At 40.5% G+C, this 19,878-nt stretch overlaps 1 protein-coding gene across 1 annotated transcript in view; it reads left to right on the forward strand.

Moving 5' to 3' along the window:
• Nucleotides 1–19,878, forward strand: part of pitpnm3 (PITPNM family member 3) — a 493,326-nt gene that overhangs the window by 22,606 nt on the left and 450,842 nt on the right. The window contains exon 2 of the mRNA XM_068010378.1: nucleotides 17,552–17,647. Within this exon, the coding sequence (XP_067866479.1) occupies nucleotides 17,552–17,647 (96 nt within the window). The remainder of the gene's footprint in view (nucleotides 1–17,551; nucleotides 17,648–19,878) is intronic.

Below are 19,878 nucleotides of genomic sequence, written 5' to 3' on the forward strand. Positions count from 1 at the left end.
AGCTGGTCAAAGCAGCTGGAATTCACCAAAGTATTAGTGCCTAAACCTGAGAGGTCAACCCGACTTTGCATAGACTACAGAAAAGTCAATGCAGTAACGAAGGCAGACTCCTACCCAATTCCTCGCTTGGAAGAGTGTATTGTCAGAGTGGGCAATGCCATGTTTCTTAGAAAGATAGATTTGTTAAAGGGATACTGGCAAGTTCCTTTAACACTCCGAGCTAAAGAAATATCAGATATTGTCACACCAGACGGTCTTTGCCAGTGCCGAGTGATGCCATTTAGGCTAAAAAATGCCCCATCAACTTTCCAGAGACTAATGGGCTGAATTTTATCAGCACGGACTCGGCAGCCTTCCGATACGGAAGCGCTGCCGCAGAGCCCCCGTGATATTACGCGCAGAGGCACATTTAAATGGAAGTGCAGAGTGGCCGCCCCCAATGACATAGAGGAGGCGCCATTTTTAAAGGGCTTCAAGCCCTTGGAGGAAATTTAAATGATTAAAGGGACTGGTTCTTTAATAATTGAAATAAAGATTTATCCACACCTACAATTCCCTCTCCCACTCCAGCCCATTGCATAAACAGTTAATGTTTTGGCCTACCCACCAAAAAAAAATTAGTTTTCAGTAACGACCTTTCCCCCCGACATTTATTCCCTTTGACCCTAAACCCCTTCCCAGCATCCCCACAACCAATGGAAAAGGTTTTTCCCGTGTCCCCCCCCCCCCCCCCGCCCTGATTATTTGACTCCTTTCCCCTCCTACTAGTGTCTCGCCTCGGAACTCCATGCAGAGTTCTGAACGTGCGCGAGTTATGCCAGCGGCTGTAAATTTGGCATGGGACAGCCGTCGGGAGCAGCTAAGTTAATTAGCATGTTTATTACACTCATTTAAATATTTAAATGAAGGCCCCACTGCCTAGCATAATAATGTCCGGCAGGGCCTTCTTTGCGTTGTGGGTTGTGGCGGGCTGCTTCCACAAGCATTTTATGGGCCTACCCCCCATGATCCATGGCGCCGAGGGGCTGGTAAAATCCAGCTCTAATGAATCAAGTGTTAGCAAGTGTTCCCAACTGTGTAGTGTATCTTGATGATGTGCTAATATACAGTAATATACAGAGCACTTAAACAGCTAGAAACTCTGTTTTAAAAATTACAATCAGCTGACTTAGTGGTAAATCTGGCAAAAAGTGATTTCGCAAAAGCAAGAGTGACCTACCTTGGGCATATTGTGGGGCAAGGACAAGTGTTGCCAGGAATGGCAAAAGTACAAGCCTGAGTGGAGTTCATATTCCCTAAGACTAAGCATGAAATCATGAGGTTTTTGGGGATGTGTGGTTTCTACAGAAAGTTTGTACCAAATTTCAGTACTGTAGCTGCTCCACTAACTGATTTGCTACAGAAAAAGAAAACCAAGGTAGTGTGGTCAGGTGAATGCCAGGAATCTTTTGAAAAGCCAAAGGCAGTTTTGATTAATGAATCAGTGTTGCTGCTCCAAATTTTACGAAGCCCTTCAAGGTAGCAATTGATGCTAGTGACCTGGGGCTTGGTGCAGTCCTATTACAAGATGACGAATTGGGCATGGAAAAACCAATAGGGTAATTAAAAAAAAAAAATCGAATTGCCACCATAAAAAGTATTCCACAGTGCAAAAGAAATGTTAGGACTATTGCTAGCTCTTAAACATTTTGAAGAATATGACCTCCACGGCTACAAAGAAACACTGATATGCACAGACCATAACCCATTAACCTTTATGGAAAAATTAAAAAGCCAAAATGCCAGAATATTCCGATGGAGTTTATTGTTGCAGCCTTATCATTTCACATTTCAGGGAAAAACAATGTTATCGCAGATGCTTTGTCATGAATTTAACTTTGTTGAGTTACATGAGTAATAATGGTACAAAGCAAAATTGTGTTAACTACCAGTAGAGTGAATGAGGGGCATTAGTGCTAAAAATGTTTGAAATGTTTTCAGCTTCTGTTTTTAACATTGTAATGAAATGCTTTCAAGAATGGTGTTTCATTTCGCCAAAGGTGGAGGTGTTACAAGAGGTCTTTTTTGCACTATCAATCTTAGAATGCTGTGTGTTTAAAAAAAACTGAAAAAAGGATTTCCAGTGGTCTTGGGCATCAGCAAATAGCTGAAATTTTTGGATGTTGACTTTGTATACAATAATAAGAAAAGCAAGCAGTTTCAAGGAAACCGCAAGGGCTTTGACCTCCTAAGTGCAACACTTTGACTGACAGGGGAGACACTGTGTCTGGTCACGTGATCGACTCAGGAAGGCTTTTTGCTTTCACTTTGTACTTTTAAAAACCAGTGAGTTGGACAAAGAGCAGGCATTTGAAACTTAGACCTGACTTGCCTAGAAATTGGAAGAAAAAGACCTATCTCTGTTAAGGAGACTTTCATCTCTTGAAAAGAAATCCTACATTTGAAAGGTGGCAGATTCCTATTGCCTCCTGTCTCTGAAGAATTCCTGCATAAGGTGTGGTTCCTGTTGCCTCCATGGTTTTGGGAAATCCTGGAACCTGAACGAAGCTTCTGCTGCTGTTTTGCTGCTGTGAGTCCTGAGCAGACCAGTTGCTGCACCCCTGCTGAAAGACCTGTGTGATGCCTGCTGCAGTCGAATTGCCTTGAACACCTATCCCTCAAAGACTGCTCATCAACCTCGCCAGGGGAGATTTTGAATGGCATCCAACTATTCGACTCTGAACACCTCACCGTACTGAAAACATCCTATCAGAATGTGACGAACTCATTTATTTTTATTATTCCTTCTATTCCTAAGAAACAGCTATAAACCAAAATCCTTTTTTCCCAGTTAACTTTTTTTTGAATGTATGTGTGTGTGTGCATGAGGGCTAAGGAACTAAGGAGCTTTTCATATCTATAGATTTATCTCATTAGTAGTTAAGACTTATTATTTCTTTTTGAATAAATAGTTAATGTTGTTGTTTAAAGAAACCTGGTTGGTCTGCTTTATTCTGGGGGACAAATAGAGTATCTAATTTGGTTATTCTACGGTAGGTGAGAAACTTTATTGATATGCTCTGAATGTGGAGTAGTGGGACTGAATTAACAGTGCATTTCTCCCGTCTTGGTCGTAACAATGGAAACAAACAAATTCAGTTTTAATATGTAATTTAAAATGTTAATGAAAGTACAAGAACTGTACGAGGCAAGGAAGGCTTCATTAGCAACAAGAGGGTCAGCCTTTTGCTGCCCTCCTTTTAATATGCTTGCATGTTTGTATATGGATAAGAATAGGGAACTGGACAAGTGAGGTGGCATCATGTGCAGGAGCAATAATGGGTGAGCTTTGTGTGGTTGCTGTAAAAGTTGGAGATAAAATTCTGGTGGGTGGAAAGTGGTGGACATCTGTCACAATGGAACTCATTTGATCTGGAAATACAGTTTTCTGAGTTGGGATTATTAAGCAATACCCTGTAACTGTTGCATCTTCTGAGGAATTTTACAGTTATCTACACTTGTCCCAAGGTGGATGGAATTTGATCTAGCTACTAAGAGCAGTCTGGTTACAACCCTTTCTCCCTTATGATCTAGTTTGACAGGTTATCTTGAAATTTGTGCTGCACAATGGGTAAACATGATAACCCCATGACACAGCACCAAGGCTTTATAAAGCTTTATGCATATCTGACTGATCACCATTTTCTATTCTGTTGCTAGAGATACACTTGACAGTTTTTGTTCTAGGTAGATTAAGCAGTCTCCAAAGCAGCTGAGTTTACTGCACTGTAAAAATGCCAACTGGCTGGAATTTCTAGAATGTTTGTAACCTGTGGCATGACTAATGGTTTTTGCATGCTACAAAACACCTTGGAGAACAACAGTATCTGAAACAGCAGAACATTGTAGCTTGAAACACTGGGATGCCTTCAAGGGAAGTCCTCATGTGAGGGGCTTTAGTAAAAAGGTCATGCCCGTTGTGAGGTGGATGCCACCTCTAGGAGAGTCAGTGATGCATCCTGTGGACATGGCCATTCCTGAAACTGCTTCTGCTTTTTACTGTAAGTCCACCTTGCAGTTTGAGCTCGGAAATATGCTGGAGGAAGCCCTTCCGTTGCATGGCTTGAGAGCTTTGAACCATGAAGAACAACTGTTTGGACATTTGGACATATGTTTAATACTTCACAAGCTTAACCTGCCATTGGATATTGTTGTCATTGAGGAAAGGTGAGAAAGACCAAATTGCCCTCTGCCCCTTTTTAATGCAGGGCCAGAGGACTGTGTCTGGACATGCACAAGGGCCCCAGTGCACTGCTATGTGAGTAACTGGTGGCACATCACAGGGTGATGAGTTTATATTGTCAAAACACATTATAAATGTAGACTTAGGAAATCATAATACGGGAAAGGTTGGCACAAAATTGTGACAAAATTGGACAACTAGAAGTCAAGTTGTGCAGGAAGAGAGTCCAGACAGACATAAGACTTTTACTAGGATATAAATACCATTGAAAAATCTAGATGACAGTCTGAGGAGAACAGGGCACATGCAACATTCAAGAGTAGAAATGTACATCAAGGTACATTGGTAGACCAAGATTTGTTTTGATAACCTTCGTCCTGCAATTTACAAATTAAGAGTTCCACAATTTAAGACCCTGGGAAAGAATAATTTTGTAGGAGATTCCAAAATATCTTAATTTCAGCCTAGTGATGAAGCATAGCTGAGAAATAATATATAAGGAGCAACATGATGAGAAAACATAAAGTAATACTGAGCCCTGAGAGAGACAATAAAGTTAGCAATGAAGAAAACGGCTTGAGGCAAGTGAGAAAGATGGGTTAACTATCAGATAGGAACAGAAGGAGGCCATTTAGCCCCTCGGGCTGTTCCACCATTCAATAAGATAAAGGCTGATCTGTATCTTAGCTCCATCTGCATGCCTTGGCTCCATGTCCTTTTACTACAAGATTCTCCCAGACATGGGAGCAGTATCTAAGTATGAATATTTATCTGCTGAATGAAACCTCATTATAGCCCTTCTGTTAATTATGTGACATTATAACTTGCAGTTATGACATTACAAAAGGTTACAAGCCATAATACCATGTGTTAATCGCATGATGTTGTAAAATTTAGTAATGATGTCACCAAGGCATATAAACTAGATCTCCAACGGTGAGTCATGCCTTCACTGCAATGGCCAGCAGCCAACAAGCCAGAGAGCTGTCAGCCCACAGCTGGTGACCCATTTTAAATTTATTTTCTTGAAAAATATATCAGTGACAATAGAGAATATTATATAAATAGCAAACAACCAAGGAGTGAATTATAAGTTTGCAACACAACCTTGGATTTCATAGGGCCTTTATAAATCACCTAAGCCTTGCTTCTGACGTCATTTCGATTTCGGGATTGAACTACATCCTTGTACGTCAGGTCTGCAAATTTATGAAGTTTTTCAGTGTGGATGGGGTGGGAGGCAGATGAAATTTGCTACTTGCTCAACCTACGGTCTAATAACCAACCTACTTGATTTTTGAACAAACCATGAAGTAGGTGGCCAGCAATCCTGCCTGAAACAGCTAGGAGCCTCATTAAAATATTTAAACTGGGGTCCTATATCATAGCAATTAGAATTCTGATCTTCCACTGGGTGGAGTGCAACTGAGCACTGAGGGGCTGAATCGCTGCAGGTTGTTTAGAAAAATGTTTCTAAGCAGCTTTGCCAATGATCTTCCTGTTCACTGATGCCTCAATGACCCTTCATAGTTACTGCAGCCCCCTGATTAAGGACCTACATCTGACACAGCTCCTTGAAGGACCTGCCAGACTTCACATGGGCCCGATCAACAAGCTACCTTTTGGCACCTGTTCAGCGCTGGCAGCTCGCACATATTAATCTGTTGTGGACTGACCATGTAAACAGTCTGGACCTCAGGTTAGCTTGTATAAATGTTCCATCTACCACCTGCCCGATAAAAGCTGAAAACAAAATCGGCATCTATAATCTCTTGAACAATCCTGATGAATCGAGGAAATATTTTGTAGTTGACCGGACCAAAGCTGATCTCCATTGTATGCCATATCCTACCAGTCATTAGCAGAGTTGTCAATAGTTGGAAAATCCTGGATGGGAGACTTCCAGTCACTAGTCAGCCACAATAAGCCTGAGGTGTCACTTGAGACTGAAAGTATAAATATAGAAGTAAGCTGCACTCCATCACACTTGTCTCATGAGAGTGCCTGTCTTGTTTTAATCTATGTTTGCTGTCCTATTACCACTGATGTTATTGCTCAAAGTCACTGATGCTCTCTGCAATGATCAACAGAGCACTACTGGTAACTGGACAGACAAAATACACTTAGCCAATCATTTGCAAGAGGTGGTCTTGCATTAAGAAGAATGGATGTTGGCTATAGTATAAAAAATTATGTTAAGCCCAGCCAAAAACTAATGGTAAACATTGGAGGTCCACTATGCAACAACAACTTGCGTTTATCTAATGTCTTTAACAAACAAAATTTGACATCGTGCCACACAAGGAAATATTAGAATAGGTGCTTGGTCATAGCTGTAGGTTCTAAGGAGTGTCTTAATGGAGCAGAGAGGTTTAGGGAGGGAATTTCAAAGCTTAGGACCTAGGCAGCTGAAGGCACTGTTGCCAATGGAGAAGCAAGGAAAATAGGGGATGCACAAGATGCCAGAATTGGAGGAGCGCAGAGTTTTTATTTCGAGATACAGCACTGAAACAGGCCCTTCGGCCCGCCAAGTCTGTGCTGACCAACAACCACCCATTTATACTAATGTAGTCCCATATTCCCTACCACATCCCCACCATTCTCCTACCTACACTAGGGGCAATTTACAATGGCCAATTTACCTATCAACCTGCAAGTCTTCGGCTGTGGGAGGAAACCAGAGCACCCGGTGGAAACCCACGCAGTCACAGGGAGAACTTGCAAACTCTGCACAGGCAGTACCCAGAACTAAACCCAGGTCACTGGAGCTGTGAGGCTGCAGTGCTAACCACTGCACCACTGTGCTGCCAATGTGTTCTCAGAGGGTTGTGGAGTTGGAGAGGTTACAGAGATGGGGCGGGACAAGGCTGAGGAGAGATTTGAAAACAAGGATGAGAATTATAAGATCAAGGTGTTGCCTGACTGGTAGCCAATGTATGTCAGTGAGAACAGGGATTCTTCATTTATATCTTTTAGCATTCTTGGCAGCTGTTTTCGATTAAAATCACACTTGCCACGGGAGAGTGGGAAGGTGTGTTCTGTGCTTGATCTTTCCTAACTGTACCTATAGACAGTGGAAATGTACAATTAGAATATTTAGAGAGCAGATTTCTCCCTGGTTGACTCTGTACACTGTTTATATTGTTGAGATCTATAGCAAGCTCCCACCTAAATCATGCATTTTAGAGCTGAGGCCAAACCTTTCTATTACAAACTCTATGTGGAACAATAGTTTTCTGTTTGTGTTGAGACAGCATCACAGCTAATGACTCCAGTAAGAAATTCTTTCATAGTATAATTTACTAGTCACCTTCACATTGATCAGTTGGTCCCTTATATGTTCTCACTGACCCTCATGATGTGGCGATTCAGGCAAGATTGAGTTTCTAGCAAACATTGCATGAAGAATATGCAAACTGTCTATACACAAGATCCAATTTCCAACAAAATGTGTGCAGGCCGAGGCGCACATACATTTCACTGAAGGAGGCTTAAGAGGCAATGATCACTGCTCTCATTACTGCATCATTTAATAATTGTTCCTAAGCCATTTGATACTCACATCATGTTTGTATTAAAATAATCGATTGGAAACATGTAAACATTTCCATACAGTAAGAGAATAATGGTGAATAACTGTAAGAAAAGCAGGTGAATAATGCAGTTTAAAAACAATGTGAATTGTTTTGATGGGGATGGGGGGAAGGGTGGGGTGTTGTGGATTTCATGTTTTCCAAGTGTGGTTTAACAATTATACTTTTCCTGCCCTCCCACACCCTTAAAAATACAACTTTCTATTACCCCACATTCCAGACTGCAGTGACCTTGAAAATAACAATCCACTATTATAATACTTATTATATGTAACAGGAATTAATCACAAGCCATGTTCCAGAGGTACTTTTGCCAAGAACTCTTTCGCTTTGCTGCAGAAGAGTTTTTTTTTAAAGCTGGTGTTTACATCACAGGACTTGGAAAGAAAAGGGAGACTTGTTTGTTTAGTTTGACAGACTGACCTTTTGAGGCAGTGTAAAGGCTTTTTAGAATTGTGAAATTGGCTCTTCTCTCATTACTTTGGGGCAAAATAGACTCACATGGTCTGTGGACTGAGCAGTTACCTATCTTCATAGCTTGATGCCTGTGTAAGCAATCCAGTGTGTACAGGGAAGACTACTGCTGTAAAGCTGATTGGCTGCTGTCACGCTGAGAGAAGTCTAAGAGCTCAGGGGCTTTATCTCTATCTCTGCTTCTTGCTCCCCCTGTCCTTGGTTTGCAGTAGGGACACTGACGGTTGCTGTACGCCAGCAATATTGATGAATCTAGTTGCCGGTCTTTTTTTGTGTTAGCAATTAAGGCAGTGTACACAGAGACAGGGTGAGCCTTATGCTTTCTATGCCTCTCTTTTTCTTTTATGCGTCCAACCTCAAACACTGAGCTGATATTTGCATTCTGTTTGTATTCTGTGCTCCTGTACTCGATTGTCTAAATATTTGGATACAAGGAGACAAAAGATTTTATTTTGTTACAGAAAGGTAGGTTTAACAGACAAGATTATAAATGATATGATAAATGCTAAGCAGTATTGCTTGACTGTGCAACATCTTGTAGTGATGGAGCCTTTATAGGAATGTGTGCTGAATTTAATGTGCAGCTCTGAATGGTGAAAATAACTATGCTCTGCTGTTCTGTAAGTAAACATGTTAAATTTATTATTTATTTTAATTTGTAAAACTGCAATGCATGCACGGATCAAAATAACTGCCTGTCTGTTAGGCTGGAAGAGGCAAAGGTGTACCAGAATAAATCCAGATTTATTGCATAGCAGTTCTTGTATGAAACATGTTGTGTCTATATTATTAAAGTATAGAAGAGCAGTCTGGCTTGAAATTTTAGAGGGAAACCATTTAATCAACTGTGAGGGAATAGTCTGCATCTCTGTCCTTGTAACATTCCAGTTGCAAGCAAGATAGATAGAAGTAAGTTTGAAGTTATTAGTTTGCTTATAACTATCTAAGAGTAGTATCTTCCAGGCTTTCTTTAATAGTGCCCCCATGTATTGGTGTATTTGATTTCCATGAAGACAGCAGTCTTTGCAATAGGTTGATAATTTATTGCCTGGAATAAAATAAATAATGTTTTTGTGTAGTTTTCATGACGTTGGCAATGTATATATACCACCACATTAATTTCTTGTCTGGTAAAGGAAGATCAAATAGGGTTCATCCTGAGCATCAGCTATGTGTGACTAAACATCTACACCCTACTTTATCTCTACTGTCATCCAGTTGATCCCATACTGTTTAATCAGCGGATAATTTCCTAATGTAGTATTTGATCAGCCACCTAAGGTCCCTGTAATCTTAAATGCTTCATTAATTGCTGTGTTCAAATTCAGTGTGTTTGCTAAAATTTCAACATTAAGATACAAAGCAAAAATGTTATTTGCCTGGTTGTCATTAATACAAAGTAGAACTATTTATTTCAACAGTTTAAAATTCACAGATAATTTTGTAGCATGTGATTATGCTTATAGTCTAAATAAACCCTCTGTTCCCATCTTATTATAGAACTTAGTTTTAATAAATCAAAAAAGAATAACATCAATAATGTATTCCTGTTATTAATAATTGCAAAGAATGTTAAAACCTCACCCTGAATACCTGCAAACACTATGTTATCTAAATGAAAGATTTCTCTTAAGTGACGCACTTATTCTTGGTTCATTGACAAAGGAGGACAGAAGATTTATTCCATCTGAGAATTTAACTACTTGTGTTCCTTGGAGACTTTGCAGACTCTGAATCACTTTAAAGCCGTTTTCGTTTTGTGCTCGCTTGAGATAATGATGGATGGCAGTGCTGGGAAATGGAATGTTTCTGTCCAGTTTACATCACCTGACTACATCATACATGTAAAACAATAACATTAATATACTGCAGTTTGATTAGTGAAAGTCTATAGAGAAAATGTAGTACAGTAATGACAAAGGGGGAAATTTGGTGTACTGACACTGTTCTTTCATCGCTGAGATGCAAAGGTGCTAACTGATGGGAGTAAACAGTTTCGGAATAATTAAGATTCCAATGGGTGCAAGGTCACAGTGAAAATAAATGCACATATAATATGCTACGAAAGCAAAAATCTTCCTTGCAGCTGCCATAAAGATTGCTGGTGTCTGAGATGTCAATTTGATTTGATAAGGGGTTAATCTGAGTTTGGGAGTCAAATCTATTTTGAGTTTTATAAATAAGGAGAATAGAGTACAAAAGTGAAGTGATAATGAAACATTTGAACAAGGCAATGGTTATGGCACAGATATTGAGTACTGAGTGCAGTTTTGGGTGTCACTTTGCAGAAAGGACATTAAAGCAATACAGCTTTGATTCAGCAGGATAATGCAAGTGTTAAATTATAGATATGAGGTGAGACTTAATATTGTGGAATTATTTCTTCTGGAGCAGAGAAAGCCAAGGTGAGATTTAGTAGAGGCTTTAAAAATTATGCAGGGTTTTGACAGGATGAATGAGGAAAGACTATTTGCTCTGATTAGGCTGTCAGTTACAAGAGGCCATCAACTTCAAATTATCACTGAGAATGAGGAAAGGCGCTAGGATCATTTTCTTTTATTCAGCAAATTGTTGGAGCATGGAATGCCATGCCACAGGGAATAATTGAGGCAGAGACTTTAGTATTTTTTAAGGGAAAGCTAGATAATCATTTGAAGCAGATGAAAGTGCTCAGTCATGGAGGGAGAGTAGTGGAACTAATTTTGGATAGCTCCAGCAAAGATGGTATTGGTGAAATATTGGTGCGTTTGCTCCTCTGGCTCTGCACAAATATTTTTTAGAAATTATTCTTTTTTTTGGGTTCAAAATCTACTTTTGGTTGGCAGCCGCCAGGGCTGCTAAAGTTTCTTGAGTGGATAAGCCTCAATGCCTGTCCTGCTCATTAGAAGCAAATTTCTAAACAGGGTCCATTTCAGGTGTTCTCATTTACATCTTCAGTAGGGCTAATGCTTGTTTTAGGTGGGCACCCAGAATGCACAAAAAAATAGCCCCAGAATTTAGCAGTGGGACCAACCCTTGTTCAGTTGGGTGCAGGCTGTTTCACTGGTATACTTTTTGCCTGTTTTATACACAAAAACCCTTTAACCCACATCTATTTGAGCTCCGCACGGCATTAGTTCGTGCAGCAAGACACGGTAGCACAGAAATTGCACTCTTTCTTAGAATAAAATCTGCTGGACTGGGATTGGAAGAGCAGGAAATTGGGATGAAATCGATCCTGCCAGGTCTACCCCTCACTCACTGCACCAAGAATTTTTGAGGAGCAGGGGCTTTTAATGCCTTTTACTCCCAATGCCATTGTATATTTTTGTGGGCATATCTGGAAGGATCCCAGGCTCAGCTGGAAATTCCTCCAGTTAAGCCTTCATGTACGGCCAGCAGTAAGTAGAGTGATCGATTTGATATGTAAATATGGGAGCTATAAGTGAGGGATTGTAGGCAAAGATGATTTGGGCCAGTATAGTCCTTGGTCAAACTGGCTTATTCCCTTACAAAGGAGAAGCAAAGTGCCATAGGAATCGGGGGCAGTAGTAGTTTATTTGGCCCTTTTGAGCCTGCTCTGCCATTCAATAAGATCATGGCTGGTTTTCCACCTCAACTCAACCTTCCTGCACTATCCCGATATCCCTTGATTCCCTTAGTATCTAAAAATCTATCGATCTCTTTTTTTTAATATATTCAATGACTGAGCATCCACTGCCACCTGGAGTAGAGAATTTGAAAGATTCACAACCCTTTTGGTGAAGAAATTTCTCCTTAGTCCTAAATGGCTGACCCCTTGTTCTGAGACTGAAATTCCTAGTTTTTGACTCCCTAGTCAGGGGAAACATCCTGCCAGCATCTACCTTTCCAAGCCCCTTAAGAAGTTTATATATTTCAATTATATTGCCTCTCATTCTTCTAAACTCCACAGAATGTAGGCCTAGACTACTCAATCTTTCCACATAGTACAATTTCCTCATCCCAGGAGTGAAACTTTGTTGCACTCCCTCTCAGGCAAATATATCCTTCCTTGGGGAAGGAGACCAAAAGTGTACACAGTACTCCAGGTTTGGTCGCACCAAGGCCCTGCAGTAAGAATTCTTTATTCTTATACTCCAATCCCTTTGTAATGAAGTACCATTCCATAATCTTGCTGGATCTGCAGAATGGGCAACCCTGTAGCATCAAGACTGGCCTGGGTACCCGCCCCTAATATTTATATGACTCTACCCCTGGGATTTGGGATGGGTTCACATTGAGGTCACTGGCAAATGGAACTTTTGCCCTGCCACACTTCTAGCAATGTAGTTGGAATTGTATGGTGTCAGCTCAGTGGTAGCATTCTTACTTCTGACTCAGAAGATTATGGGTTCAAGTCCTACTCCAGAGATTATGGAGTTATAAAGGAAAACTTAGAAAGTATTTAATCAAATGTGTTTACTGATGGTACAATCTGAGAAAGTAGCATTTTGGTTTTGTGATCTATTATTCATTGGAGTATACTTGAGAAAAGCCTAATGTATAGTTTATCCTGCAATGATACCTCGTGAGACACAGTTACTGTACTTTATCCTGCTCCCATACCTCATTAGACATGCTGCCATTGCACTTCATCCTGCTCGCAAACTCCATGAGATACTCCATCCTTGGGCTCATTTTGCTTCCATACTCTGACCCCGTTTACCATTGCACATTATTTTGCTTGCATGCTGCATGAGATGAGCTGCCTTTGAACTTCCTACTGCTTCCATACTCAGACATTCTGCTATCTGCTCCCCAGGGAACATAGATCATATCATACATAAATATAAAATAAACTCCCCTGTGAAATGTTAATAAAGGTGGTTAGGTTCCTTGAAGATGTGTTAAGAAAGCTATTGTGACATTTATTTTGTTTTTGCAATTGTTTCAATATCTTATGATTCATCAGGTTGAGGATCCCACCTACTAACATACAGTTTGATATTCATCAAATGTGTTCAGTGGGAGACATCATAACGTGACCGAGTTGTGACTGTTATTTAGTTCTACAGAAATGTTGGATATAAATTGAATTCTATACACTGATAGATATTTTGGGTGCTCAGCAAATTTATCCACAGAGGAGATGAGCCATATAGTCCAAAAAGATCCTAGGTTCAATGTACGGTCTGTTCTGAGTTAGCTAATTTCAGCCTGGGTAATGACAAGATGTTACATTTGGGCTTGGCATCACTGTGTTACGGAGGAGAATCTTGATTACATTTTTAAATCCCATTTCTTTTTAATTTTATTTAATTTCTCCTTTCTGTTTAGGTGTCATGACACTGAACCTCATCCTCTCCACCCAAAATTGGTAAATTGGCCATTATAAATTGCCACTAGTATAGGTAGGTGGTAGGGAAATATAGGGAGAGGTGGGGATGTTTGGTAGGAATATGGGATTAGTGTAGGATTAGCATTAAAAAAATGGGTGGTTGATGGTCGGCACAGACTCGGTGGGCCGAAGGGCCTGTTTCAGTGCTGTATCTCTAAAAAAAAATTGATAATATTGTCAAGGTTATACTGTAACCAGCCACTAGGAGGTGTGGAAGAGTGTCATGACAACCATCTTCTTCACTATGGGGAAACCACGGCTTGTGGTGCTTTCATTGAATCCCCTGGCTGGGTTCAAAACTCTTGAAATAGAATTTTTCCTTTTAAAAAAAAACAAGAAAAGCTGCACTCCTTTGTGGATGCATTATTTAAAATAATGGAACACTCAGAAACAGCAGTAGAAGTCTTTGCAACCCTGTGACCATTGCAAAGCGAGCACTGCCCCTACTGGACAGGTGTCATTCACCAGTGAAAAGTGCAATATTTCACAGCCTGAAATGCTAGCACTTGTATAAGATGAGATGCACCTGCGGAGCGAAATAAAATGACACTTGCATTCTCTCCTCATTCTCAGACATTTAAAAGAAGCTGAGGAAAACGTGAGCAAGTGTATTGGGACAATAGCTGATAAAACATTCACAGTGCCCCATCCTTAATATGGAAAAGCCAAATGGGGAAATAAAAGAAAAATACAATCGGCCTTGCCCATGATCTTATTCGTATTAGCGGTGCTGATGTCCTAAGCAGGAAGAAGGATTCAACTTGTCCCCTTTCTGCAAAGCATTTCACATTATTCAATGTGTTGCATCCACAGCAGAAGACTGAGTAATGCTCTGTCCATTTCTCAGATTTATTCATAGTATTGCACTGGCATTTTTAATCAAAGTGAGAACACTTAAGAACATTAAGTGGTGAGTCATGATATCTGATTGCTTGAGAGAGATTTATTACTCAGATAGTCAGAGCTGATAAAAAGGGAGTCTAGAGAGACGAATGATCGGGTGGGGTTAAAAGATGCAGGAAATACACTGCAGGCTGATCAGCTTTGAGAAGGGTTAAGTTGGTAATTCATGTGGTTATTTCATTAGAACTCACTGACTTGGATTGTTTTACAAGACTTTTGTGCACTTAATTGCTTTGTGATGCTATGAACTATAAGAGCAAAGGTTAAGTGACTTACACATTTGTCTAAACTGAGTCTTGTGGGCAGATTTGAATGATCAGTCAGCTGGTCAGTGGAGTGAGTAGGGCCAGTTGATCATTCAGGTGGGTGGCTCAGATGGTTGAGAGCCATACCTCATTAACATACTGCCAGTGAGTCACACACCTCGATTGAATATGTCACAGTTAACAGGCTTGAGGGCAGCTCAATATTGGAGGCTGACCCAACTGACAGGAGGGTATAATGGGGGAAGAGGTTGCAGAGTGGATGGACAGTCATGGACCGTGTGGTAATCCAGGGTGACAGTGGTCCACGTTATTCTGTGACACCTGGAGGAACACTCCTGCTCCAGAATAATTTTTCACTTACCTTTTGGACCTCCTCTTCTTGACTCCCACCTTTTACTAAGTGCAGCGTCCAAGGTGCACACTCTGCCCAATCGGTGTTAAAATTGCATGGGAGTCCTATTTACATTATAGGACACCAATTTGCATATGTTAATGAGAACATAACATAAGAATTAAGAACAGGAGTAGACCATACGGCCCATCGAGCCTGCTCCGCCATTCAATACGATCATGGCTAATCTTCGACTTCAACTCCACTTTTTTGCCCGCTTCCCATATCTTGATTGCCTGAGACCAAAAATCTGTTTATCTCAGCCTTAAATATATTCAACAATGGAGCATCTACAATCCTCTGGGATAGAGATTTCCAAAGATTCACAACCATCTGAGTGAAGAAATTTCTCCTCATCTCAGTCCTAAATGATCGGTCCCTTATCCTGAGACTGTGGCCCCATGTTCTAGATTCCGCAGCCGGGAAAACAACCTCTCAATGTCTACCCTGTCAAGCCCCTTCAGAATCTTATATATTTCAATTAAATCACCTCTCATTCTTCTAAACTCCAGAGAATATAGACCCAAATTACTCAGCCTGTCAGCATAAGATAACCCTCTCATCCCAGCAACCAATACAGTGAACCTTCACTCTACCACCTCCAATGCAAGTACATCCTTCTTTATGGAGACCAAAACTGTGTACAGTGCTCCAGGTGTAGTCTCACCAAAGCCCTGTACAATTGTAGTAAGACCTCTTTATTCTTGTACTCCAAACCTCTTGTAGTGAAGGCCAATATGCCATTTGCCTTCCTAATTGCTTGCTGTACCAGCTTGCTAACTTTCTGTATTCCTTGTACAAGTACACCCAGGTTCCTCTGAACATCAACATTAACAAGTTTCACGCCTTTTAAAAAATATTCTGTTTTTCTATTCTTATTCCAAAAGTGAATAACCTCACACTTCCCCACATTATATTCCATCTGCCACCTTAACCTGTCTATATCTCTTTGTGTCTTCCTCACAGCTTGCATTCCCACCTACCTTTGTATCACTAGCAAACTTAGGTACATTACTCACTGTCTCTTCATCTAAGTCATTAATATAGTTTCTAAATAGCTGAGGCCCCAGCACCAATCCTTGTGGATCGAGTAGCCTGCTGCATAAAGCTATACTTGTCTGAGAAACAAGTTGAATAGTTAACCAAGAAGCTAAACACCATGGTTTTGGTGAAAGAATGAAAAATGATCAGTATGGTCCTGAAATGATAAGTAGCAATGAATGAGCATCTATGAGTAGGTGTGGGTGGTTGGGGGAGAGCATTTTCCCCCAATTAACCTTTGACCTTACTTCATGCACCATCTATAGCTCACCCAACAGTTAGATAACAGCCTTTGTCAATGGTTGCTGTGAACCAGCATCCAGTGTAAAAGCAGCTCACCAGCGATTCTCTCTCATTACCTGTGCAGTTCTATGATTTTTGCCATATAGTATGGGGCAAAAGGTAAAGGTTAACACAGTTGAACAGAGAGATGAGAGGAGAACTTCAAAATACAGTCCGATTCCTCCCAGTAACCACAACCATGGGAACAGAAGTACAGTACTGAGAGCAGTGGGAGAGCTGAACTGCACAGTAATGATAATGTACATAAATAACACAGGACTCCTCAAACATATTCAATATGATTTAAAGATTCCACCAGGCTGTAATTGCCTGAAAATTATTTAAACTTTTTTCATATGTAATTTTCTTCCCTTCTTTATCAACCAATCTTCCTCTCCTCAAGGTGTTGATTCTTTACTGGGGAACAGCCTCTGGTATGATCATTTTTATATGGAACAAAGTGTTGGTGGGAAATGAGGGATTTACACAGCCAAGCTTCATTCTGTCCACATACCACCCGCTTCCAGCAAGGATCAGCGAATAGAAATCAGGAATGGGAACCCTCATTCATTTTCTTCTCAAACCAAGAAGGCTGAGGCCCAATGTAGTACCTCTACCACCAGCTGAAATCAGCTACGTTGGCACAAACAGGGGACTGAACCTGATCTCTAAGACTCGGCTAATCACTGCTTAACAAACTGAACCATCGAGAGAGCTGATTTCATCTTATTCTGTGTATACCTACAGCCCTTTTTGTATAATATGCGCCACAAAAAAAGTGAACTAAAAAAGAAGGGTAAGCTGCTTTGTGTGGCTTTTGTTAGGGAAGGAGTCATAAAAATGTACATTATACAAAGGCTGTAATCACCTGAAGAACCTCTTCAAGGCTGTATACTGACATAGTTTACCAGTACTTAGCATTATTTTTTAAAGTGACATTCTGTCATAGGAAATCATTAACTTCACAGACATACCTGAGTGTTAACTCTGGGTAATAGGAGGGCTAGTTTCCTCTGACTGATTTTTCTCTTCCTATTGCAGCTGCCTCTTGCCGATACAGTAACTCACAGTGGCGAATGCAGAATAACGTGCATGACTCTGGCGACAGCTCAGAGGATGAATTCTTCGATGCACGAGGTTTGTGCAAGTGCTATTTGTTCTGAAGAAATCGATAACCAGTGTTGTCAGTTAGTTTTTTTTTCCGGAGAGTACAGGTGGAACAGCAAATGGGAAGTCTTGTTGAGTTTTCTTTAGCATGAGATCCTGATTTACCAGTGAACCAAAACAGGGCCTGAATCTAACCATGTCCATTTTTCTTGTGTAGCATTTAATGATATAAAATGCAACCACAATTCATATCAAACATTTTAATAGCCCATATATATATATGTATATAGACAGTTAATGAAACTGAAGTGATCTATTAATGAGAGTTATTTTCTGTCTGCAATTACATTTTCAAAATCCTGCTATACACATTCAGACCTGCCTACTAATGACTACTCTGCAGTTAAGACAGATTCATGGTGATATAGGAAACCTTAAGCTGATTAAAATGTGTGGTTATTGCTTAACGGTTTATTCAGATCTCTGGCCCCAGTTTCATCAAGCATTTAGGCCCACAACCATTAATTATTATATCTGATAAAGCATCTGGGATTGTTTAAGTTAACAAAAAAAGTCCAAAGATGATATCGATTGTGAATGATTGCTACCGTTCTATTTCAATTTTCTTCAAAATTTATAATAGGGACAACAAAACCAATCGAAGATGCTCAAGAGAGTGAGGTCCATGAAGGCGTAGGATGCATTATATGAAATGCTCTCATCATTCATCTGCTGGTCTCTTTTCATTATGCTAGTTCACTGCTGCTCAGAAATAAAAAAGGGGCAGCCACACTACTAGGAGTGCACTATAAATCCCAAAAAATGAGAGGGAGATAGAACAAATATGTAGGCAAATTTCTGAGTGAAATAGCAATAGGGCAGTAATAGTTGGGGATTTCAACTACCCTAATATCAACTGGGATACAAACAATATGAAGGACACAGAGGGCGCAAAATTCTTGAACTGCATTCAAGAGAACTTGTTTAGCCAGCATGTAACGAGCCCAATGAGAGGGGGTGCAATTCTAGATTTAGTCATAGGAAATGAAGCTGGGCAAGTGATGAAGTAGGAGTGGGTGATCATTTTGGAGATAGTGACCATAATACAGTTAGATTTAGACTATTATGGAATAGGACAAGGATAGAACAGGAGTAAACATTCTAAATTGGGGAAGGCAAATTTTACAAAGCTAAGAGGTGATCTGGCGTAAGTGGACTGGGTACAGCTACTTGAAGGAAAATCAGTGGCAAACCAGGGGGAGGCATTCAAAAGCGAGATTCTAAGGGCACAATGTAGACATGTGCCCACAAAGAAAAAGGGTGATACTGCCAAATCTAGAGCCTCTGGTTATCTAGAAGCATACAGGGTAAGATAAAGCAGTAAAAGAAAGCTTATGACAGTCACAAAAAACTTAATACTTTAGAAAGTCTAGAGGAGTATAGAAAGTGCAGGGGTGAAGAAAAAGGAAATTAGGAAAGCAAAGAGAGGATATGAAAAATTATTGGCAGGTAAAATCAAGGAAAACCCAAAGATGTTTTAAACCGAACGGACCAGGGTCGACAGGGTTGGGTTTGCCGTTGTCGTTTCCGATGCCTAGGTTGTTTTCCTTAGAACAGAGGAGGCTGAGGGGTGACTTAACTGAGGTGTACAAAATTATAAGGGGCTTAGATAGAGTAGACAGGAAGGACCTGTTCCCCTAGTGGAGAGGTCAGTTACCAGGGGGCACAGATTGGTAGAAGGATTCAAGGGGACAGGAGGAAAAACTTTTTCCCTCAGAGGGTGGTGGGTGTCTGGAATTCACTGCCAGCAATGGTGGTGGAGGCAGAAACCCTCAACTCATTTAAAAAATACCTGGACAAGCACCTGAAGTGCTGTAACCTGCAAGGCTATGGACCAGGTGCTGGAAGGTGGGATTAGATTGGGCGGCTAGTTTTATCAGCCGGCGCAGACATGACGGGCTGAATGGCCTCTTTCTGTGCCGTAACTTTTCTATGGTTCTAACAATGCCTTGACCTAAACCTTTCAGAGTAATTGTAGTAAACTCAGCTATGAGATTTAACCTAGAAATTACTGTCGGTATTTGAGTGGATGAATGCTTAATATTTTTGTATGAAATTCTTCTATGAGCTTTGTCAAATTTGCCCTCTAACACCACTATTTAACAGTTCATATACAGTTAGCTCTTGGTCTGGTATGCCAAGGCTTTATTTCCAATTGTCCTAATTGGCACTGTTGTTGGATAGCCAGTACATACCACCCT

The sequence above is a fragment of the Heterodontus francisci genome, chromosome 30, assembly GCF_036365525.1.
Source record: "Heterodontus francisci isolate sHetFra1 chromosome 30, sHetFra1.hap1, whole genome shotgun sequence".
Classification (NCBI taxonomy): Eukaryota; Metazoa; Chordata; class Chondrichthyes; order Heterodontiformes; family Heterodontidae; genus Heterodontus; species Heterodontus francisci.